This window comes from Hippocampus zosterae, chromosome 17 (assembly GCF_025434085.1).
Source record: "Hippocampus zosterae strain Florida chromosome 17, ASM2543408v3, whole genome shotgun sequence".
NCBI lineage: Eukaryota > Metazoa > Chordata > Actinopteri > Syngnathiformes > Syngnathidae > Hippocampus > Hippocampus zosterae.
Window position 1 is genome coordinate 7650262 of NC_067467.1, and position 24690 is coordinate 7674951.

At 43.8% G+C, this 24690-nt stretch overlaps 2 protein-coding genes and 1 long non-coding RNA gene across 6 annotated transcripts in view; 1 reads left to right on the plus strand and 2 right to left on the minus strand.

The window, feature by feature from the left end:
• The window catches only part of hsd17b1 (hydroxysteroid (17-beta) dehydrogenase 1), a 28812-nt gene extending 11223 nt beyond the window's left edge, over positions 1-17589 (minus strand). For 2 of the 4 annotated variants that reach the window (XM_052048889.1, XM_052048886.1), the window contains exons 1-5: positions 15709-17589; positions 12793-12927; positions 7508-7600; positions 3845-4015; positions 741-916 (exon numbers count right to left, since the gene is read on the minus strand). In XM_052048889.1, the coding sequence (XP_051904849.1) occupies positions 741-836 (96 nt within the window). In that variant the 5' untranslated portion in view covers positions 837-916; positions 3845-4015; positions 7508-7600; positions 12793-12927; positions 15709-17589. Of the gene's footprint in view, positions 1-740; positions 917-3696; positions 4016-7507; positions 7601-12792; positions 12928-15708 lie in introns of all 4 variants that reach the window. The other 2 variants (XM_052048888.1, XM_052048887.1) reach the window with 2 other exon arrangements.
• stk17al (serine/threonine kinase 17a like) lies at positions 10336-20045 on the plus strand. Its single transcript, XM_052048891.1, has 7 exons — positions 10336-10642; positions 14062-14274; positions 17589-17733; positions 18254-18380; positions 18557-18605; positions 18689-18868; positions 19538-20045. The coding sequence occupies exons 1-7, from the start codon at positions 10527-10529 to the stop codon at positions 19836-19838; spliced, it is 1131 nt and encodes a 376-aa protein (XP_051904851.1). The 5' UTR covers positions 10336-10526; the 3' UTR covers positions 19839-20045.
• Positions 20046-20427: 382 nt separating this feature from the next.
• LOC127589660 (uncharacterized) lies at positions 20428-24502 on the minus strand. Its single transcript, XR_007959464.1, has 2 exons — positions 22511-24502; positions 20428-21445 (listed from the first exon to the last, which is right to left on the minus strand). It is a non-coding gene; the product is annotated as an uncharacterized LOC127589660 (long non-coding RNA).
• Positions 24503-24690: the final 188 nt, after the last annotated feature.

Below are 24690 nucleotides of genomic sequence, written 5' to 3' on the forward strand. Positions count from 1 at the left end.
TGAAAGCATCTTTTATCGGATTTGTCCTCAACTTCATCTTAATGGGGAAACCGTACAGAAGAATGTAAATGTACTGCAAGAAGGATTTTGGCCAAACCCTGTGCCGAGAATGGAAGAGCCTCAGAAAGGTTAATCGGCGCCCTTTGGATTTCGTCGTCTATTACGTAACTTGACTAAGTGCCGTGCTCGAGACTAAAGACGCTCACCGAGGAAGGCGTGAAAGACTGTCTGCTCACATGAGTTATAAGTGGCGGCATTCTATGCATTCTTTATACCAAAGCTGTCTCACTGGGAGGTTTTGTCGGTCGGACAGCTAATGGCCTTGATCTGCTTTGTGGATTGACTGAGAAAGCTAAATGGCTAGAATCAGAGCAACAATTGCACCAGATAAGATTTGCTCCACGTTTAGTCTCTTTTGGACCTGACCGATGTCACGGAGCTTCCAAAAGGAGACGGTTGTTGCAAGGATTTTACCTTCTGTTCATTGTATGTCATGGGCCACATACTCCCGTGAGCGTGAAAGTTTTTGTTTTTTTTCTTTAAACGCACCTGGCTTCTGACTGGGCCGCCATGTGAGATCTGACAATTTGTGTGCAAACCACCGCAGAAGCATGACTCATTGAAGTCTGAGGCTGGCTTTCAATGATGGGGCATTGGAGTTTTCCTCAGACTTGTGAAATGTCAGTCAAATCCAGTTGAATAATAAACTGAATCACACTTCAAATATAGAAATACCTTACCGACCGTCTATTTTCTGGACCGGTTATCCTCATTCGGGTCATGGATGTGTGGAGTCCAAGAAACGGATTATGCGTCCAAATTAATGGAACAAACATTACAGGATTCTTGATGACGGAACTGGTGGATGGACTCCATGTTGGCCGCCTCTATCTTATCATTTGGTGTAGCGCAGTACCTGTAAAAAAAAAAAAACAATGTGCAATTTAGAATTCAATTATGGTTATGAGAAAATGACCTAAAAAACTGGCAGGAAACTGGTGATCGATTCTGCGCGAAGCAGATGTCACGCAAGATCTCAAGAGATGCTTTGTCCTTTTGGTTGCTCCATATTCCAAACGCATTGTCACTTTTTTATCAAAGTATTTTGTTTTTTTTTTTTGTTTTTTTTTTTGCATGAATGCCGACTCAATCTCGGGCGGTGCTGTCATCTGTAAACACACAAACATCTGTCAAAGCTTGCAACTATTGACGACTATCTATTGACTGGAGTGTGACTGATGCGGCAAGAAAAGGAGGATTCGCACCACTGCCTGAACTTTGACCTCCCCCCTCACCCCCCTGGCCTGAGTCCACACGTGGAAGCACAAAGGGCCAAACAGCGGCGGCGCAAGCTGTCTCCTTGCATTGAATGATTGTCATCGCGCATTGTGCACAGCAGCGCCGCTAATATGTCATGCTGATGCGTTCACATTTTAGATGGATCTTGTCCCTTCGCTCCTGCTGATTCCAGGAATGATTTCCAGCTGATGTTGACTCTGCAGTCACTTTAATCCTATTTGTAGTGATTTATCCTCGCCAATCATTTTCATCTTCGTGAATTTTTGAGCTGGCAGCATTGTGGTTAGCATGTCTGCTCATTCTGAAAAGATGCTTGCTTGGCTGATGGAAGACTCCTTGAAAATTGGAGGAAGAGGATTTTCAGCACATATGTGTCTCTATGGTGGGCAAGACACTGGATTAGTAGTTAGTACGTCTGCCTCACGGTTTTGCGGTTCTGGTTTTGAGATTTTTGGTTCGGACATTCCCGAGTGGAGTTCACATGTTCTACCCGTGTTCGTTTAGGTTTTCTCCGTCTACCCCGGCCTTCCTCTTGTGTTCCAAAAGATTCATCAAAACAACCCCGTGCCGCACCTCAGCGGGCCGTCAGCCAGCCCGAGGTGACCTCTGAACCTTGCCATGTGACATATGGGTAGACACATGCACTTGCTGAAGCAAGTGGGCCGCGCAGGCCGACAGCTGGAAGCATGACGGATGCGGTCACCTGGAGCCAAATCGTTCCATTTCTTCAATGTTTGCTCATCCGCAAAGCTCGTGACTCGTGTGCGCACGGTGTACATACTTGTGACAGCTTAAGCCGGAGGCGTTGTTTTTCTGTCACCTCATGCCGAGATGTGTGAGAACATCTCTACGTAGTGAGCTCACGCGGAATGCCTCTACGTCCCTCTGGGTGTGTTTGGATGTGTACGTCTCCGAGTGACATGGCGCGCAGACACGTGAGGATGGGTAGCGAGCAGGGCTTCCATTTTCCATGTGAAGCTATCGCCAGTTTTCCATGTTCGTGATGACAACTCATGCCATCCACGAGGCTCTTGTGGGGATTTAGTCGGATTTTGTACCAAAACAAAGATTAGCCGCGATTACTTTTACACATTTATTTTGAATGACACCTTGGTCTTAGGGTAACAGGATGAAATGAAAACATGAATTAAGTCTGAATTTAAACTATATACTTGTATATATATATATATATATATATATATATAATATTTTTTTTCAACCAAATATACAATCAAATAAAGGTAGGTAAAAAAAAAAAAGATATATATCGAAAATAATCATTTTATTTCCAAATTGCTCCAATTCAGTCCTGTGGGATAATTTGAAAGAAGGAAAAGCAAACGTTTTGAATTCCTGTGACAGATTCCGCAGGTAAATGCTGCCACAGTGTAAAAGGTCGGGTCAGGATGTAGCTTTCCTTCCCAAAGCTGATCAAATGCTGCTCATCTTTCGAAAAGCTAACCGATGGTGACTCTTCAACAGTGCCTCTGGAACTGACGTGCAATTGATTGCTAGGCCCATGTTTAACTTTTTGTTTGAGTTCCTAATGATTTCTTCGTAAAATATTTCGTCAATACTCAAATAAAAAAAAAACAAAAAAACCTTGTTTTGTAACTACAAAAATGTCACAAATAACATTTGGAAGACCTCCGTCCCAGATTTGGACTTCATATCTCAACTTTAAGTGAACCGGACCACACAGGGCTAGTGTGAAAGCAACGTTTTTAAAGTCCTTAAAACAAGCGTCTCCTGCATTGCAACCATATTGGAAAAAAAGAACATTTTTGTAAACCAAAGCAGGCGCTGGTTTTGGCTTTGAGCAAGTGCTTCCACTGAACATTTAAGGCTCATTTGGACTCAAACGGATTAAAGTGTGAGGTTTCACTGCATGAACCTCAGCGGGTTTTTTGCCGGTATAATACACGGTGGCTTATTTCTTCCATTTCACCAGTATTTCTTCGACTACTGTGAGGGGAAATTGTGCGTCAGACAACCACTGTCCTCCATGTTTTAAAGAATCCCAAGAAATACTAAAATGACACCTTTGCGTATCCTAATTTAGGGGCTCGGCAAGAGAATGAAACGGCGTTTGATAGCCTCTTGATCCTCGTCTTAAGTTTGTTTATGTTTCCTTCGCTGTGTCCTTCAGGTCCAAGCGCTCCCATCTTCCCACTGCCGCCAGCTCAATAAATGTTTTCCATTTCTCTCCTGAGTCAGACATTCCAAATGGATCCGTTTCCCCATTTCCTGCCGCTTTCTTTCGATCTCTCTCCTCTCCTGCGCCGCTGTGACTTCTTCTGTCCTCGTGGCTTCTTGCTTACTCATGTTTATTTTGATAACTTGGCCTAACCCCGCCATCACCCCCGCTCCCCCCACCAACGCAATCTCTGCTTTTACCTGCTTGGACGTGTTTATCCTGTCAAATTCTGCCTCATCCGACTGAATGAGACACAACTGAGATGACGACGGCGTTGTTGTGATGCCAAGCCATTCCGCCGGGGTGAGCTCTTGACAGACAGCGGCGGGTGTAGCGACGCTCACTCACCCGATTGGTTTTCCATCTGCTGTGGGATAGCGTTTTGTCTCTTGATGAATTCCAAAGGTTATTGTTCACAGCACCCGAGACTGCACCACGCAAACATGTCGAGCGAGGGATCAATGCGAGGATAATGGTGGCAGGGCTGACAGTTGTTCGGCTTGCAACTCAATTTCCCATCTGTTGAATACAATTCCCCAAATAAAATGTAACTAAAAAGTCATTCATCCACCATTCCCATAAAAATCACCAACTTTGACTCGATTTGTCCAGGACCAAATCCATGAGGCGTCCATATTAACCTTCTCAGGCACAGCGGTTACGACAGTGGACAGCTTATGTTATCAGGTTACAGGAAGGGTGTCAAATTCAGTTTTTGTCGCGGGCCACTTCGGAGTTACGGCTTCCTTCGGAGGGCCGATGCAAAATCTCAATGACAATTTGACATTTCGGAACAGATTTCAGCAAGGATCATGAAAGTTGACACTGTCACGTTGCAAGGTGGTGGTGGACCCCAAAAAGCCGGCAGGAGGGAGGAGCAGGGTGTTTTTGAAGAAGTGTATTGATAAAATACAGAAAAAACAAAATCCAAAAACAACCATAGTCCAAAGTAACAAACAAAAATAGCAACTGAAGCTAAAACAGAACTGTGACCGAAACCAACCTGACAGCAGCAAAGGAACAGCAAACAAACGAACATGACAGGAGCAAAGAGCAACAATGACCCGACACTGAGTGCCACCTGTTGGTCCCTAAACCGAATCATGACAGACACACGTGATTTGCACCAGTGGGCCACATACAATGACGTGACGGGCCGGATCTGGGCCCCAGGGCCTCGGCTTTGACACCTGTTGTTTAAAGTGTGCATGAAAGGGTTAAAGAAGGAGAATACGGCATCCAAACGGCTTCTATATGTCCAAAGTCAGTTTACAAAACTTTGGTTCATAAATCTCACATTCACACCCATAAGGCAATTTAGAGTCTTCAATCAAACTAACATTCATAGTTTTGCTGAGATTGGAACCCCAAAGCTCCGAACTGCAAGGTCAACGTGCTAGCCGCCATCGCTCTGCTGCCAAAACTCGAGCAACTTTCATCAAAACACACCGCGCATCGTTTCTGTGTTTTTCAGGAAATGGGTCTCTTTGGTGGTCACTTTCAGGTGAAATAATTGATGTGTAGTTGTTGACGTTAACCCTGAGCATTAGCACAAATGTGTCTCATCAAAATGATCCTTATACCTGCAGGATTTCTGGTTTCTCTTTGTCTTAACATGCAAAACCGAGTGAAGCGGTTGCTTGTCATGCATTCCTGTGGTCTGAATGCGGCGAAACGTCTCTGTGCCTGCAAAGTCGCCCACTCGCTAATTCGAGTATCACGCCCTTCCTGCAACGGTACCCATGACATTATTATTCATTTTTACGCACTTACCACCTTTAATGCATATCCTAACTAAAGTGGCTGCCATGTCTCCATTTTTTGGGGTCACTGGTAAGTCACCTTGGACTGCTTGCCGCAAATTGTAGAAAAACAACCATTTGCATTCACATTCCCGGTTATCATATAGTAACTGTATGATGACCTCATCTGAAACACACGGGGGGGCCAATGCAGCACATTTTGAAAACTGATGTAATGTGTTCACGCCCTCTGGTCCTTGTCAGGACTCGTGCGGCTAAGTTCTGGACTCGTTGTAAGCTTGAACTACTCTTTTTCGGAAGACCAAATAGGGCATGACGACAATCCAAGCGACAGGAAATAAAAGCATGCATCTGCACGTCTGTGTTGGCCTGAGAGCGAAATGGGTGGACTCATGAGGAATGAAACAAAGCTCATTTAAGAGACGTAAAAGTTTCTCTCTCTGATCTTTAGGGTTAGATCCTAATATGCCAATTGCCAATCGCTTGCAGCTTGTACACTAAAACTCTGACTAAACATTCCACAGACAAACGTCACGTTTTATTAAGGCAACTCTGACTTAAAATCCCATTTTAAGGCCACACATCATGCTCCTCATAGGGGGGCTCCAGATCACAAAATATCTTGTTTATCTGCCGTTTATAGATGTCTTGTTTTGACACCCCCACCCCCTGGTGTTTTGTCTCCCCCCACCCCCCACATTGCCAAAAGGGATTAGTAACTTCACTTTTAATAGCATTTGGGCGTCAGCAGTGCACGTCAAACGACTTCTAGAAGTTTGGGAACACGACTGTGCCTTCCCACGCTGTCGTTGTTGCCCACAGTAGAGTCAGTGTGGCATCACAGGGGGTCAGGGGCAGGGGCTGGGGGGTGAATGTAAGGAGTGTTTAAGACGTGGGTGGCGTGTTTAAGTGACCTAAATCAAACTGCACTGTACTGTTTCGTTTTATGAGGTGCAAGACCTTCGCAGCCCCTTTCAGACAGCTTTGCATTGAGATGACACCAGTGTGTGACCTCGCCGCACTACATCAACTTGTTAAAAAGTAAAACACACACTGGCTTTCAAATTAAGAGTCGCAAAATTACCGACACGTCAGGAATTAGACATGGGTACGTTTTGACGACAGCATAACTTGCAGAAAAAAAAGGTTCTGAATTTGTGGCACTATTTTCAAAAGTCCAGTATTATATCAAATAAAATTAAAATAATTCATCTGTATCTGTTTTGAGGAGGATTAGTGGCATAGTTTGATTTTGTGACTGGCCAACACGACTTGTGACTATCACGGCTCGGTCCCTATGCATGCACCGTTTCAGTATGACTTCATTACTGGCATGCCAACATCCTGTTGAGTTAAGCCGCGTCACAGCTCACTCACTGCCTGCTGGATTTGCGATTTATTTATACAAAATTTTACGCCCCATCGTACCTCTGATTTTTGAAGGTACAGTAAGTTTCGATACGTAACTCGGTATCTTGACAAGTTGAACGCTTCGATACACTTGCATTAAATATTTGCGGGAAAAAAAACTATCTTTTGGTTCGTTTTTTTTTAACTGAAAATGTATAAAAACAATATCACGACAACAGAGTTTTTCAAGCTACTACGGGCCTGACAAGTACATCATCTCGCTTGTCAGAGCGGGTATCGCGTTGACAAAGCTATTATCTGATGGTGAAACATCCACTTTTTTTTTTTAAACGAGATTAAGTCTAACTCGTACTTCACCTCACATCCCCTTTGAGATGTTTTCCAGTGTTTGCATTGTCATCGTCGTTTTGTAAAGTGACCCTTATTTGTATGTAAATGACACAACCACCTCCACACTAACAAGGACTGTGAAGATTGAGATCAGATTACTGACATTGAATCTTATCTTTTGCTGTTCCTTACTGGTATTAACTCGCTGTGCAGGGTTTCAGTGTTCTGCAGTTTTGTCATGGTGACATCTTGTTAAATGGGGCAAATTTCCTTCACTTTCACAGGAGAAAGCGTAAAGTAAATACACTCAGCGAGAAGGCTGTTTGACTTTGCTTGACATCACTTCTTCCAAAGTGCCTCACAAAGACGTGTCGCTCACTTATTTGCGATCATCGGGCCTTCCGTATTCGTGCCGCATCATCTATTTGTTTGGTGTTTCTTGGAATTGGGTCACCGAAAGTGAAAAGGAGAAAACAAAATGAAAGGCGACAGGCCTAAAGGCAGAGTCCTGAGGGGGACAAATATTGAACAATACCGTGTCACTCACTGTGTTTTGACGCTTGGTGGTTATCAGTACACCTCCAAATTTGCACACATCTGTTCTTGAGATCCTTCATGGGATGCTCAAAGCTTCAGTGGCCTGCAAAAGGTGTGAAGAGTACTAAGATGAGAATTGCATTTCTTTTCCCAATTATCAAGTGAATGAAAACACAACTTGTGCAGAGTCGTTAAGTTGATGAATTACAATGACTCAGCTCAACCGTTCCCGAGTTCTTTTATGAATGGCACTGGCGAACAAATTCCCAAGGCTTTTGTTAGATAAAAAAAAGAAAGGAGCTACTCAATGCACCTCTTGTGAGTGTTTTCACCACAAATCATTTACCTGCTGTTAAATCCCCGTTGTGTGTGATTCAATCATGTCCACATGTTGGATTTAGCGGGACGTGGCCCAAACAAGACCCAGGACTGTTTTCCTATCACACGTCGGAAAGGTCACGACTCAACTTCTCACATTTATGCGAGCTAAACGGCAAAAGCTGGCAGGCTAATTCACCGGTATGTGTTTTGGTTTGCTCTCTTGGGTTCGGTCACGTTCACTCACTGGCCAATGATCCTCTTCTACATTTAGTTTTTTTTTTTGAGGAGAGATGGCGGAGGTGCAAGGGTCAATGCTCTGCGGAGGACTTCAGGTAACATTTAAGGAGGCGCAAGAGGTTACGCACCCTGGCGCGTTAATCACTCACGGGGGGAATTGTGGAATGTCCGCTGTCAATGACACAATTATCTTTGCCATGGTAAAAATGGACAATTGTGCGCTCTGTCGACCATGTGACGTACCACTAGAAAATGTGCAACGCCGTTAGCCATGTCACCAGCACACACAATCTCAGTTTAGAATTGCAACAGTCGGAGTGAGCAATCTTGACAACGGATATATAATTTGTTGTTTTTGTTTGAGTTAGATTGATTTGTTGATTTAGTTTTTGAATGAGAGAACAACCAAACACAGTAATAAACAACAGATTTTAAAAAAACGTTTTAGAAATATCCCTAAATTAGCATACGTAATTAAACAGCAAATGTGGTTGTCCAACATTTTTATATTTACATGATGCTAAACATGAGAGTATTTTTCTGCCAACTTTTTCCTTTTAATCCCCATCTTTGAAAAGAGATATCTACACTTTGTACTCCTTACTTTGTAAAAATAGACTCATTATTTTGACTGGATCTGTTCGATGATCCCTCCCTCTTTGGGCATCTTTTGTCGAATAACATTTGGAATCATTAAATTATTTCAAAATTGCCACTTTAGACTGTAAATTTCCCCAGTGTGGGACAAATAAAGAATATCTTAGTTTATCTTAGACGTCTTAGAAGACCTAAATTAACCTTTCCGAGCCTCTGCCTTCTTGTTATTGTTCAAAACAAATCAGACTCTTGCTTTGCCACGCCTTAGACGGCTTAGACAACAGATATTTGACAGTGAACTGTTAGTTGACAGTTAAAGCCAGTCTGTCTCGATCGTCATCCCTTCCCACGCTGACTCGTCATGGGCAACGCCTCGGGATGCTCAGAATTCCTCGGGCGAGCACTCTCACACACGTGTTCTCGTTGCCAGGGGGAAACTTGTGCGTCGAATCCCACCTGCACATTTGCAACGCAGCCAAGGCCAGATGGCTAAAAACACAGTGATGATAGCATCCAGTGAGCCTTGCATGCTTGGCAAGAGCACATCAGTGAACATGCTGTGCTTTGGGGAAAGTGCTACCCTTTGGAAATGCTTATGATGCTCAAGATGCCTTAGTTCAAATGTTAATCCAAACGTTGAAGTTGAAATTACACTTGCTAATGCCCACGACTCTAAATTATCAATCGGCATAACGGTGAGAGTTGTGGTTGTTGTCTACACAGACCCTGCCTCATGTACCATGCCTCTCACCCAACAGGGATAAGTTCCTACTTACCTGAGACTCTAATGAGAATAGGCATGATAGAAAATTGACAAATATTCATATATACCGGATTTTGTGTTTTCATGAGGCATATCGTGTGTTTTTAAAATGTGTTCAATGGTATTTGTTATCATGCAGCAGTACATTCCACAATACACGCACACTAGCAATCAACTAATTGGAGGAAGAATGGCACAGACAGAATGGTACAGACAAAAGCAAAAACTCTTTGAAAAACTTTGTTTTTCTCTGACAAACGGAAAGATATTTGCTCAAGCTACTCGCTCCCAAATTTAAGTTTAAAAAAAACAGAGAATTCACAACTATTCAATTCAGTATTTTCAACCTTCAAAAATAGCTTTGCGGACATGTATTTTAAAAATGAATAGTGGATTAAAAAATATATATATTTTCATCATTACATTTCTTTAACCCCAACGACAGAATCAGATCTCATTTTAATTCCTTCAAAAGTGTTTACAAGTAATCAAACACTGTACAAATAAATGTGGACCGTAAATAAAAGTTGGCGTAATGATGCACTAGGCCCAAAAATCAAAACATTTTTTCTAAATAAGTCTCGCATGTACACACAGCTTAATAATAGAAAATAAAAATGTAAATATATTTTGTATATTTAAATTACAGCCAAGTTTATCCTTAGTGAGCCAGTGTTAACCGGTACAGTACTGTCTCTACAGTACTGTTTTTCAAATAACTTTACTGTATAGTACTGACTCTACAGTACTGTAAAGTTATTTGAACATTTTGGATTGTTGTTTTGTGACCTGAACGTTTCACAGCCAGCTGGCCAGCTAGTCCTCAACCCGGGCCCGCCCTGTTCCGCCGATTACCCCGAGATGATTGGCTTACACTTGCCAACGTCACACCAATGGGCGGGCCAGCGGTAACAGTTTATCAACCGAAAACGAGGAGAGGAAGTCAGAGCAATTTAAACAGTAGTCAGTCATACGCTTTCCTCCCTACTTGTAACTTGCACGATTCCGCTTTTCTCCAATGCTGAAATATTTAATTACTATGCTCATCTCTACCTGATCTCCTCGCACTTTTGTTTCGTCCCTAGATAGTTGATTTCAACTTTGTTTAACGATGCTAAGTGCAGCGAAGATTGACAACAAGAGCGGAATGATGGCAAAAGTTCACACAAGGATAAGAGCGGATCCCTTCTCGGCCAATTACGAGCTGGCTGGCAAAGAACTGGGCCGGTAGGTGTTGTCTTATTTTGTTTGCATCTACTGAGCCGTAAAAAAATAATCCTCAAATGGAACGCGTCCCACGGCGCTTTGGAAGCTGAAGTGATTGTGTTAATCTTATTAGTTGTTTTGCGTCAGGCACGTGTGAGTGAGACGCGTGTGGGTTTGCCAGGTGGGCTTTTGGAATTCCTGTGCAGAAAAGATCCTTTTAGAAACTGTTTGGAATTCCTGGGAAAATACTTGTTTCTATGCTCAAAATTCAGATGATATGGGAATTGCACTATTGTGGGATTAATACATGTTATCTTATTTGAAAATATGAAAAAATAAATGAACCGAGAGGGTGCACATTGTTATTTTTGAAGTAACTAGTGCAGCATTGTTGTGTTGTGTGATGTGTTGAATTCCATCCAGCCGTCCTCTGGGTTTAGAGTGCGGCTGTTCACCACTAAATTCAGGGGCACGTAAAGACCTGAACCCACAACCTCAAAATTGAGAAGTAGACATGTGGTTTGTGTTGAAGTCTTTTTTTTTCATAGAAAAAAAAACACATTACAAGGGGACACTTTGATATACTGGCAAACATGTAGCACACAGATGTCAAACTTGGCGCACAGGGGCCAGATCTGGCCCATCACATCACTTTATGTGGCCCGCAAAAACAAATTATGTGCATCAACTTAATGTTTCTTTCTAAAATTACAAATTGTGTTCACTTTTTTTCACGCACTGATTTTATTGGCCTCTGATTTCAAAATTTTTTTTTGTAGATACATTTATTTGAGTTCGCATTCATAATAGCCCTCTGCAGGAAACCATAACTATGATGTGGCTCACAACAAAAATGAGTTTGACACCCCTGATGTAGCATGATCTCCTTTTCCTATTCATATCTATATGTCCAATTCCCCAAATTCATCAAAAATACCGATTATGACACTCAGTTTTAATTGGCATTGTCATAGAAGTACTAATTTTATACTATGATTACACTGGTGCAACAGCAAATCTTAATCAGAGACTGCTTTATGTGTCTGTATTTCTGACACTGATTTAATAACATTTTGCTACTACTTCCTAGTCCATCCAGTTTTTCATTTCTTGTTTTTAAGTTTGACTTATAAACGATTGCGTAATAGATTGCATAATTTATCGCTTATAAATATTATTGTTATGAATATGTGGTGTGCTCGAGAAAACAAACAAGGGCAGATTCTGAATCGGCACCAAAAAAACATCTAGAAAATTTTACTTGCATCTCTGATTAAAAAAGAATTGTTGCTATGATTCTGGTTCTAGTTTTCACTCGCTGACTCATACTGTTACAATATTAGGTGTTAATCACAGCACCGTAAATAGCAACCGGAGTATCTGAGCTCATCACTACGTTGAAAACAAAAACTAAATAAAGGGACGCCCATGCAGCGCGACACACGATGATATCCGGGAACGGCAGCCAGGATCTGTGGGTTTCGATGTTGTGTGATCAGGGGGTTGGGGATTGTAAAGTTCTTGACAGAGCAGCAGGAGTATCTTCCTCCCCTCCTTTCCCCACAGAAGTCACCCCCCCCTTCCACCCCTGCGACTCCTGTGCTAACAGCATGCCATCTTAGTTGTTTTTCAGTAAATAATGTTATGTTGGAAACATTGGCGTGAACTTGCAGGTGGTGATTTATCAATGGGCTTTTTTTTGGGGGGGGGGGGGGGTGAAATGTCACGCGCATAACAACCCCACAACCTGAATGTATTTTGGTCACGCGTTCTTTGGACAACAGCTAGGTTTGGTAACCTTTGACTCCTGTTTGAAAAGACCCCCGCTGGCCACTCTCTGCAGCCATTGATCACTTCTTTTCATCACACATGTAGTTCCCCAGCGCACATGGAGCTCCTTCTCAACGGGGCTAATTAACTTGAGAAAAGGCTCTGATGGGGGGGGGGGGGGGGCATTTATTTTCCATTCTTTGCACAATGAACCAGAGGCCCTGGACCATGAACGGTGAGGGTGGATAGGCTGGATTTGGTTCGACAGTGTGGTAATGTTCGGGAGGGAAAAATCGGCGAAACCACACTGACTGGACCCTTTCAGGTAAATTGTGGTCGCTTTCAAAACTGGCTGAAGTTAAACGTTGAGCCAATGACACCCCTCCTCTGCCCGAACTTACCCCTTTCCTCCGGCCTGGTCAAGTGGGTGGTCCCCGTGTCTGTGGTACCAACTGGCTAGCTTTTTGTACGACTGTCATGGCCTCTATGTGGAGGCGTCAACACGCGTCCATTTGTCCATGTTGCTGTCAGCTGTGCTGAAAAAGAAGGGGAGGGGGGTTATTATCTGCTTGGGAGGGCATCTTGACCTTTCACTAATGAACATGTGAACGCCCAGACCATTGAGGCAACATCTCATTTGTTGTCTGCAAGGGTGCCCTTGGTACTGATAAAGGTCTATTTTGGCATATAATTATTGTTATTATAATTAGCGTAGGTTGGTTCCGATTTAAGTTTGAATTTGGGTTACGTAACCGCTGTAGAAACGGGACTCTGTAAACCATGAATCCCCCGCCCTTATATAATTGGGTTTTTTTTGTTTGTTTGTTTTTTGTTGTTAGTTTTACTGTGTTGCCATTTGAAAAACCACGTTGGGAATTTATACAACATTTATGAAGGCGTGAAGCTCTGGTGTTAAATGAAAACAATTACCGGACATTAAGATGCAAGCGTTGACTGGATGGTCTGTTGAGCTACAATCCGCATTAATGGCAATAAGAGTCAGAAAAATCAGAGAAAATAATTGAAAATAATTAATGGAACAAGCATACAATAAAACAATTTGTGATGGGCGAGTATTGATACCAGGTATCGGTATAGGGTCGATACTGGCCTTATTTCGAGTCCTTGTGGACGTCGCCAATACCAGCCATCGATACTTAAGGCATAAAAAATAATAAAAAAATCTGCTTGTGAGTAAGCCCTATTCGGCAGTAGTTGGCGCTATACTGCGGCAGAATGACACATCAGCGAATCATCGTCTGCATCAGAAAGGTCTTTGTTCACTATTCTTTTGTCAAAGTGTGTCAAATGAAATATTATAGGTCAAAACTTCTGAAGATATTGGAACGATGAGTGAATACTTGTAATGGTATCAGTCAGAAAAAATTGCATGACTTCTTGCAATGTTATGAACCCTCTGCTGCCCGTGCTTCCATTGGTCAGACCTTCCAAGTAGGGAAGGAAAAAAAATAACGAATACTGCCGAGTGTCTAATGGCATTTCCTGTGCACATATTTGAGCCTAATAACAACATCTGTGCTGTCCAATAAAACCACTTGGCCTTTCTTTGTCTGTCTACATGTGGGGACCATTGTGGCGCGTTAGCGCTTTTCTAAGCATAACATCCTTCTTATTCATTTTTAAAAATGTAAATGACTCTCTGTGTCCAGGGGAAAGTTTGCGGTGGTGAAGAAGTGCACGGAGAAGTCGACGGGCAAGCAGTACGCCGCCAAGTTCCTGCGCAAGCGGCGGAAGGGTCAGGACTGCCGCGTGGACATCCTCAACGAGATCGCCGTGCTGGAGCTGGCCAAGTGCAACCCGTACGTTGTGGCCCTTCATGAGGTCTACGAGACGGCTACCGAGATCGTCCTGGTGCTTGAATGGTAAGAACATAAATTGGCGCTCACGTGCGGCCTGAGTATGACCCGAGCAAAAGTGGGTTCGGATTGATTTGCTTATAGTACACAAAGCTCGGAGAATCCCAAGCTTTGCTTTGACTTGTGAGGAAAAAAATACGAGATGCAAAAGCTAAATGATGGCAGAGAAGTCAACTCACTTGACAAGAACCACAAACATTCTGCAAAGAACCGGAATACTTTACATTATCTTTAAGTGTGTGAGGAGTTGTTCTGTAGAAACCCTTTTAAATGCTAACAGGAAATCAAAACGCGTTTGCAAACAAGTTTGTGGTTTGAAATGCTAAGTAGTCTCGCTGCGGCGTTGCCGCTAAGCTACGCCGACTGTTCTAACAGAGTGCAAAAGCGGGAAGGGGCAGGTCTCGTCGACGGCAACGTATGAAATCAAGCTGGCGGTGAAGTTTGCATTTGGTTGCGCCGAGTTGCACGATTCGGTCTCACGGTTTTTCTCTAAACAACCACTCCATTTCCTGTACGAGGCAGTAAGCAAAGCTGCTAAAAGTAGCGCGGCGGTCACCAAACACACACGCACACGCGCTGTCACACACATTTCTCATAGCCGCAACCACATCCGGCGTCTGCTCTGTAAAATAGTCGCTAGTTTCTCAGGGCTTCACGTGCAGCTGCAGCCTGTAGCCTACCACACAACGCTCTCCTTTTTCTTCCTGCGAAACAACTAGTCTGGGCAAAGTCTTGATGAGAAATCAGATTTGAATGTTCGGAACTTAACGCTCTATCTTGCCCTTTCTGTACTTGGGCATTTCCAGCCTAAACATGTACTACAGTCATCGATTTTTATTCCCATCACTGAGCGAATAAGGAAGGAACGATCTCTCTTGACCGCCAAAGGATGAACTTTAGAAACATCAGATCATCGGGCCGTTCACAATTTTGATTAAGATGTGTCGAAGCAACTTTTTGCTCATTTTAACCCTTTCATGCACCCTGGAACCTGATAACGTGATCATCTGTCCACTGTAGTAACCTGAATGTGTTAAGTATTAAAAGAGTTAACTGCCCCATGACATAATCCTCAAAAGCAACACAAAAAAAAAGCAAGCAGCCACAATTGAATTAATTGTCCTCAGCAGTTTTAGTTTATCCTCGCCAAGACACAACTTTCAAGCGAGCTTTTAATTTCCTGCTTTCATTTATTTATATGTTGAGAACGTTTTTTTCTTTTTTCATTTGCTTTTCCAATGCTGCATTGTCTAAACTCGCCTGGAGCTCAAATGACCTCACTTTTTTTTTTTTTTTTTTAAATCGGTCAGCAACCCGGAGGTTTCTAAAACTTACTGGACCGGGAAGCCAAGCATGGATGACTCCCAAAGTCTCACTCAACAGGAGGTTAACTTGCTGTGAGCCTGAGCGCACCCCCCAACATGTTAAATAGCCACTTACTTGGAGATCTAAGGCTGATCTGACCTCATCCATTCGTCCATGCGGTCGACTGCGATCTTTAATCTGGCTGCTCGCTGTAGGAAAGGAACGTCTGAAGTCGTGAGAGCGTTTGCTCTCGAGGAAGAAGAGGGGGACACAAAAATAGACTTTTAGCGTCCGGACTGATTTTTAAAATGTGAAAGACCACAAACATGAGGTGGAAAAACTCATGTCCTAACTCCTCATATATTTTGTGTTCAAAATGTTTCCGGTTTCCAAACAGATCGGGGAGGATAACTCACTCTTAAACTCTACATCACGGATAATCTTTTAAATAAATCCGAAAGCTGACTTTAAACAAAAAGAAGCGTTGGTGCTCAAATTTGTTCCGATAAACCGTGAACGCAGACCTAGGATGCAAAAGAAATGCCCGGAGACAAAAGTTCAAGATCTCCTCTTTGTTGACAGATGAAAGTACACCAAATACATGCGAATCATTTAAAACACATTCCGCCAATGCTTTTTGGGGGGGGGGGGGGGGGGTTGGGGGGGGCTCAGAAATGAGGATCACGACAAGGAAGATCAGATCTTCAGAATCCATCAAAACATCGGTACTGTTTTCACAGCTGAGGTCGGTCGAGGGCTCGGCCTCCCGAAGGCCGACGCGGTTGCGTAACCTCTCGCGACGTTTCCTCCGGACGATCAAAAGCACGTGCAACCGTTTAAATCCTCCACACGTGTTACTAGTTTTTCCTACCACGACTTTACTTGCAACACGAGTGTAGATGGCGGGCCGAGCTAGCCGCAAAAATGTGACATTATTTGAAGTGCGATCTCTCGGGACAAGTCAGGCGGCGGTTCTTCCGGTATCTAGTTACCAAACCTAACCTTTTGCCGTCTTTTCAGGAATATTCATTCCTAATACTACATTGCAGGTCTATGAAACTAATTCCGATCGAATGCTTGACTTGTATAACAGTCAACCCATCTCGGGTTTCTCTTTTTATCTGAACGTGCTGCCAACTCACCCGTTGCGATTAGCTAGTGGGATATGACAAGTCTACCATTAGCACAGATACGAATTTGTCAAGAACAAAGTACAGAGATATGGCGTTATGCAATGCCGGGGGGGATTTGTGATTGTGTTTCGTTTTGGTGGCCTTTACTACATCGACGAGACAGAATGGATTCTGTCCCCTTGCAGCAGAGCTAACCAAAAGAAAGTTTGATTAAGTCATTCAGTAGCAGCCAATTCTGGACCAAGTCTGAAAAGACGTTTAAAAACGTCTTTGGGAGTGAATGAGTTAAGCACTTATGGTCGTTTGTTCACTTTGAGACAAGTTGAGACGAATACAGCAGGTGACGAAACCCCGAATTTGTACGCAGGTCGGAAGATGCCGCGGTCCATCGCGAAGCCGCACGCAAGTCATATTTTCAATGGGAGAACGTTGACATTGAGGACTCCTGTTTCCATGCCAGCAAAAGCAATGTAACTCAAGAATTCCCGGCAAATACAGAACCTGTAAATTCATCCAACATTGCAATCCCCCAAAATATCCCAGATTCAATCCAGAATTTAGCATTTTTCTACTTGACCCGTACTTCACGCTTTGCCAAAACAGATCGTACATCTCCAAACTCCTTTTTAAGTGGCAACACTGCAGAAACGACAAACGGCAATGAAAATGGATGCGCTCGGTGTCCTCCTTTTTCAACGCAATTCCATTTGTATGCCGTAGGAAAGCTTGATTATCCCTCCCAAAACCACGGCGACGCAGCCTAGTTCATTGTTTATCGTTTGCAACCTAAACGCCGTATGTCATGAAAGCATCGACCTGGAGTCAAAGGTCTTCTCCCTATTCAGTTTTTCCCCTCCCTTTCCTGTTCTTTTACCGCACTAGTGCCGGCGGTGGCGAGATCTTCGACCAGTGCGTCGCCGACAACGACGACGCATTCACAGAGAAAGACGTCATCCGGTTGGCCCGACAGATTCTGATGGGGGTGGCTTTCCTGCATTGCAACAATGTTGTGCATCTTGATCTGAAGGTAAGACGCCCTAGATGGGACGTTACGTGACTACATGGGGCAGACTACCTGTAGGAGGCGGACGCGTTTAGCTAGTTATGTAAGCCCGGCGCGCAGCCTAGTTCTCATGGGGTGGGGGGGGGTCTTTCAAATGAGGTAACAAGGCTATTATATTTAATATTGGAAGGGTCATAGTCCTTTAAGTATGCGGTTTCTCCCGCCAGAAAACATGTCATCTTGATAAAAGTAATCCCTAGTGGGTCCATGATTGGGGTGTCAGGGAATTCGGTTCCCAAGCAGATTTGGAGTTCATCCAAGCCATTGTGCACTGCAACAATTTAGCCGGGAAGTCATCGGATGCGATGTCCGACCCGTTCTCCCCTGATTGGCTTAGCTTAGATCTAAGGCTCTGCGATATGCCGACTGACGGCGTGGACTTCCAAATCCCCCTGGGGTCTTTTTTTAATCTCAAACCAAGTGCCAAATCCCATTCGCTACTGATTTTGGCGCTTATGTAACCTCGTGCCTTCCAATCCTGCAGCCACAGAACATCCTGCTGACCAGCGCGAGGCCCCTGGGTGACATCCGCATCGTGGATTTCGGCCTGTCCAGACACATGGACAGCATCAGCGAGGTCCGGGAGATTCTGGGTACTCCGGAGTATGTCGGTAAGACCAGAGACTACCCCGTACTGTCGTACCACACACATTTTAAAAAAATAAAAATCCGTTACTTGTAGTTTTTGGGGGATTCACTCAACACACCCTCACAAATATTGGGGCATTATTGTATGTCATGTTTTAGCCTTTTCACCATCGGCTAATTCGGGTCATTTGTGTTCTAGCACCAGAGATTCTGAGCTATGAACCCATCAGCACTGCGACGGACATGTGGTGAGTGTACCCTGAAGCTCATCCCCGACCCTGAGGGGTAAAACTGTGCTTCAAAGCTGACAAGTCTCTCTTGCGGCGCCCAGGAGCATCGGGGTACTGACCTACGTGATGCTGACTGGCGAGTCGCCCTTCCTGGGCGATCACAAGCAGGAGACGTTCCTCAACATCTCACAAGTCAGCGTCGAGTACTCGCACGATACCTTCCAGGACATCTCGCCGCTGGCCGTCGACTTCATCAAGTCGCTGTTGGTGAAAAACCCCAGGTGAGGTTGACGGAGACATACATAGACTTTCAGGATGTGAGTCAGACCGGAAACGCGTGTGAGATGAGCGCATGAGGCGCAAATCGGTTTCCTCTTGCGAAAGTTCTGACTTCATTTTGTCGCATTTTTGTCGCGGTTGCTTTAAAGCGGATGCGTGACTCATTTTTGATGAATATTGTGTAGATGTATCCTCCCCCCGCTCAAAATGTATAGCGCATAAGTCAAATAGAAATTCTACCTGAATAAAAGAAAGGTGGCTGGTGCGTTGCTTTTCTTGTCAGTGTTGCTGACTTGGCTGAAAAGGGAACATATTCAGAGTAAAACCAATGTGTTTTTTTCTTCCCCGTTTTGGTCTTGTAAAAAATATATTGATATACAAATATCAATATACGGAATATAACTCTGAACACAGTAATGCCACTAAGTAGAATGATGATTAGACATTAACCAGACATTGTATTATGGAGATCTACAATAAATGTCATTGAAAATTTCGTGCGTTTTTTTTCTGTGCCGTTATTTTGACATAAAATGCTTTGGTATGTTTTAAGGATTTTTTTGCTCTTTATACAGATTTTTTTGGGGTAGTTGGCGCTCCGAAAAGTTGACACGTATGGATATATATCAAAGAATTTCCACTTATCTGTGATGTTCCGATTGTGTTTTCAGGAAGAGAGCCACGGCGGAAGAATGCCTGAGCCACCCTTGGCTCAAACCCCACCCCCTCGTGCACCACCACCTCCACGCCACGCGGTCCTCCTCATCCTTGGACGAACCCGACGCCGGCGACACCAGCCAGTCCGAGGAATCCGAGCCCGAGAGCCCGGCGCCGTCCCCGGAGCTGGGCCTGATGGACTCGTACCTAACGTGCCCGTGTCAGGGCGAGTTGAAGACGGGCTGCGGCTCCTTCAGCTTCGCCGAGCCGCCCTTCGCCCCTCGGCCCGAAATACAGCAGGAGCTCATCTGCTGAAGGACAGACGGACAGACAGACTCACTCCCTCTTTCAAGACGCCTGTGTAGATTGACTCGGAGGAAACGACGAGGACGAAGAAGACTGGTTCCTCGTTTTAAACCGGATTAGCCTTCCAAACACAGTTTTGGTCACAAGAGGTGTCCAAACTTAGTTCTGGACGTCTCAACAGTCTACAATGAGTTTTTTTTTTTGGGGGGTGAAGGAGGGGGAAAAAATCGGGGGCGTTTTACCGTGAACTAGCGCAAAAGAAGTACATTTTTATATTGTTTATTTATGTTATATTTGCCTCTTCCGTCAGATAGAGTCAGCATTCTCACTTTTTCAAGACAATCTTGAGCACTTTTTTTTTAGTTTAGTTTAAAAAATGTTTTCGTTAAAAAGGACTTCTCACGCAGCCCTAGCCTACTGTACATAAGGTAAAAAAAGTGCCACGCTCGTGTATTCACGTTCTTTTGAGCGTTTACACACGTCTTGGCAGCTTTTTATTTTCCCGTTTTTTTTCTGGATTTTTTTCCCCGTTTTAAAAAAAAATGTTTTTTACAGTTCATAGTTTACCGTTAGAATGCAGCACATTTTTGAAAATGACTCACGGAGGCTGAAATAGATGAAGAGTCGTACAATACACAGCGCTCGGGAGCAAGGCGTCACAATGTTGTTGGCGTTTCCACCAATTGACCGAAGTCTTTTTCTCGACCGCCAGTGTGTCAATTTGGTAACACGTCTAGCTTTTTCAATGTTAACTTTTATTTGTTTTCAGTTGTTGTTGTTGTCGCCTTTTGCTTGTGGATTTCAGCCAGTTTTGCACTTGTCCTTGTGGACATTTTTTTGTTGAAAGTTGAATAAATGTTCCTGTCATTGCAAAATATAAAGAGAAATACATGTACATTTTTTATCAAACTCTTCTGACTGAATACGGGCATTATTTCTGTCAACATCCACTTTGCACAATAATGAATCAGACCATGAGAAATAATCCACAAAAAGGCCAAAACAGAGTATGGGTTGAGCGGACTAGTTGACTCGACAAAATGAGTAAATTCTTCGACAAGAGCTTGAAGCGGTTTACCGTAATTACCAAGGTTAATATAGAAAAAAACACACAAATTGAAAAAACTAATGTAAATGTAATAAAATGAAAATGCTCCCAAAAAAAGTTCTAAAACTATAACACTAAGGTAGTCAACAAAATGTAACTTATTTTAATAGGAAATGCGAGCAAATGTCTAATTTCATGGAGCGGATTCAGAATCTGCCCTTGTTTTTTTTTTCATTCGCAAATCAGGTTTTCGGCAGCGGCACGGTGGGTGACTGATTAGCACGTCGACCTCACTGTGCAAGGTTCGATTTCGGCTCCGGCCCTCTTGTGTGGAGTTTGCATGTTCTCGTGCCCGTGTGGGTTTTCTCCGGGTACTCTGGCTTCCTCCCGCATTCCAAGAACATGCATGGCAGGCGGATTGAACACTCAAAATTGACAGTAGGTGTGATTGTGAGCGTGAATAGTTGTTTGTCTATGTGTGCCGTGTGATTGGTTGGCAACCAGTTCAGGGTGTCCCCCGCCGATTGCCTGAAGACAGCTTGGATAGGCTCCAGCACCCACCGCGACCCTGATGAGGATTACCAGATTAGAAAATGGATGGATAAAAATCAGGTTTTCATAAGAATAATATCATACATCGTCTACACTATATATAGTAATATAAACAGTTATGGGTTAGGTTAAGCAACAGGTGGATTCTTTTTTTTTTTTACATCAGCCATAAATAACACATGGTAAAATTGATATTGTGCAATCTTTTGTAGGTTAAAAAATGTCCAAAAAACAATGCACTAGAAAAAAAGTAAATAAAAATTTAAATGTTAAAAATATGTTATGAAACACCAAGACACTAAAAGCTATCCCTAATTAAAAAGCGCTGCTGACCCAGAGTAATTATCCTGTTTATGTCATTCTCATCTTGTTTTATTCAGAGGAATTTTTACCCGTTTCTTTCGCCACTTCAAAGGTACCCAATTTCTTACTTACATAACTAGCATAATGTGAAAATTCCTTCCTGCTTGAATTCCCACTAATGCTTTAGGGGGGGTAACAAAAAAAAAAATGTACGCTTGAAGTGTTTGGAACATTTGCACCATGCTGTGACCTGCAGTTCATCTCCTAAATATGAGCATGTATCCTGTTGGCTTCATCCCTCTGGAATGCAGTGGTGATCCTCTGACCTCCTCACGCGCTCCCGCCACATTCCGGCGGTGACCTCCAGCTTTTTGGTGCAAACATGTGGCCACGTAAGCTCAAAGCGCACGGAGGGATCATCAAAGAAAATACAGTAAATACCACTATTGTCCTTTGAATGAGAGTTGCAGGGGGGTCGTCTCCCAAAATGGAGAAACAGCAAACTGACTCAACACTCGTCAACTGCCGTTAATGCGTTTCTCATGGCGAGGGCGGAAAGGGAACCGAGTGCCTTTGGTTTGTCACACTTATTTATTTTGTCCTAGGAAACTAGCGAATACCAAGAAAAGCCTCCTCAACAAAAGGGTGGCCACGAGTTGATTGCAAGCGCGGCCTGTTTTCGCTCTGCGGCTGCCACTTCCTCCGTCGGCGTGTTGGGCTTGTAGCGGGTTGGGGGGTAAGTGATGAAAAACAAGAACACAATAAGTGATACATTTACCTCGAAAAGCTGTGGGTCCTCATTCTGCAGTGGGCGCTGATGCCGGTTACTAACCGGCGGTTAGCTGTCTCTCGCCCACCTGGGGGATGGGTGAGTGGTCGGCGGTGGTGGTGGCAACCCCAAATCCCTAAGTGTGGGTAATGTCCTCTGAAAAGGCTTCCTCTACTGCAGGGCTGCCTAAACTCCAATCCTAGAGAGCACCTGTCTTGCCTGTTTTAGATGTTGCCATCCTGGTCATTTCAATCAGGTGTGTTGTAGGAGGGAGACATTCAAAACAGGCTGGACAGGGACTCTCGAGGACCAGACTTGGGTTCCGCTGTCCTACTGGATGAGTTACGGGCACTGCATGGCCCAGGACTCCTGTCCTGTCTTCTATCTTGTCTTGTCCTGTCCCACCCTCAACCCTTGTTCTGTCTGCCCGCATTTCCAATCAAAATCCATCTCAATACAAATACTTGTAGATCAAGTTATCCAGACTAAAACTGAAAAGGATCTTGTGGTTTTGATTCGCTCATGATATTTACTACTGGAGTAAGTCGTTATTGGAAGCACATTCTTGCATGCTCACCAAGGAATAAATATGTACATGTAGAGGCAGACTCAACGTTGCCGCACTGCCAGGAACTACTTATGCGATTTCTGTTCTGAAAGTCACTAGACTTGCTTTGCCCCACAGGGCTGATTCCAGGACTACTGTGTGTTCCTTTTTCAAGAGTTAAAAAAGGGCGTCACATGTCAAAGGTACAAAACCAGAACATTTGAAGCTGCCATGGAGATAAGGGCATCCTTTTCTGTACATTTGAAGGTATAGTTGGAGTCAATTTATGCTCCAACGTACAGGTGTCAAGTGTCAAGCGTACTAAAGCGGAACCTTTCAGACGACCAGTCCAGGGACAAGGATGTCCTTTTTCAAGAGTCTACGTTCAGGAGGAGACAATTGTCACCATGTCTTAAAAGGCGTGTCAGAAAAATTCAAGGACTGGAGTCCCCGAAAGATATATTGCAAATCCAAACTACAACTTTTACCCTTTGAAATAATCTTCGTGGAGTCTAACGCACTTTCCCAGCCTTCTCCTTGCCTTCATGCGCTCCTTGAAGGATTCTTCCAAGATCCTCCATCGCTTCATCTTGCTGTCATCCACATCTTTAAAAGGGCTTCATGTGAGCTTGGGAGAAGAGCAGAATAAGAAGAATTACATGGGGTCAGGTTGTATGAGTAGGTAGGCTGCTTGTTTTTAGTCAGGAACTGTCAGATGTTCAGCACATTAAGAGCAGGTGCAATGTCATGGTGAACAAGCCACAAGTTGTCCAGCTACGATTTTCGCCTCTTCTCACGCAGAGAACGGAGCAATCGACGCAAGGTTTCTTCGTATAGCTTCGTAACATAAGTCCTGGGACCTTTCTGACACACCTCATACGTGCATGAGGGAACGTAGATCATTAGATAAAAGCGACACTAACGTATCCCGGAAAATTCTTGGACGGGACTGGAACTGCCATCACGCATTGTTGACCTCTTACACAAGACGCTCTGCAGATGTTTATGATGAATGAACTCGGTGCACTGTGGCGCATGCTAACGTGCCCCCCCCCCCTCAGTCCCCCCGCGGTCATCACTTCCTGGCCAAAATAGCAGAGTACAAACAATGGCTGAGGTCAGACAGGTTGCGCGCAAGTATGTTATCGCCGCAATGGCGAAAGAGGAACTTCCGTTTGTACGCTCGGCCCAGGTCAACAGCTTTAACCTTCCCAACAAACCCCTGGGTGACATCTACCTCCTAAAAAGCAGCAGTTTTGGACCATTTTTGGGGGGAACCAGCTGTCCTGCAAGCGTATTATTTTCAGTACCCTTCAGAGGAACATGTGCTTTTCATTAGCGTTCCAGGTGAAGTACACATGAGAATACACATTTTGTTTAGATCACATCAAACACAAGCGCTGCAATGAATCATTCCGTTAGGTATTGTTTGAAAGTGACACGGCATCAAAGTACAAGTGCGCCACAGCTGCGGGGCACAAGCACTTAGGTCACGTTTCAGTGTTGATTTCTGTCGTTCCTATATGTTTGATGGAGCAAATTGGGCTTGAAAAGATACACAGGGACCTTTTTTTTTTTTAACAATTTGCGCTTGGACAGATCAAACGACAGTTGGTACAATTGGATGGCATAATTCTTTGAA

What these genes read in the sequence shown, in the direction of transcription:
- stk17al (XM_052048891.1), top strand. Translation starts at nt 10,527, where the DNA reads ATGCTAAGTGCAGCGAAGATTGACAACAAGAGCGGAATGATGGCAAAA. An exon ending in GCTGGCAAAGAACTGGGCCG is followed by an intron (nt 10,643 to 14,061) that starts GTAGGTGTTGTC and finishes CTCTGTGTCCAG; the next exon opens with GGGAAAGTTTGCGGTGGTGA. An exon ending in TTGTGCATCTTGATCTGAAG is followed by an intron (nt 17,734 to 18,253) that starts GTAAGACGCCCT and finishes CCAATCCTGCAG; the next exon opens with CCACAGAACATCCTGCTGAC.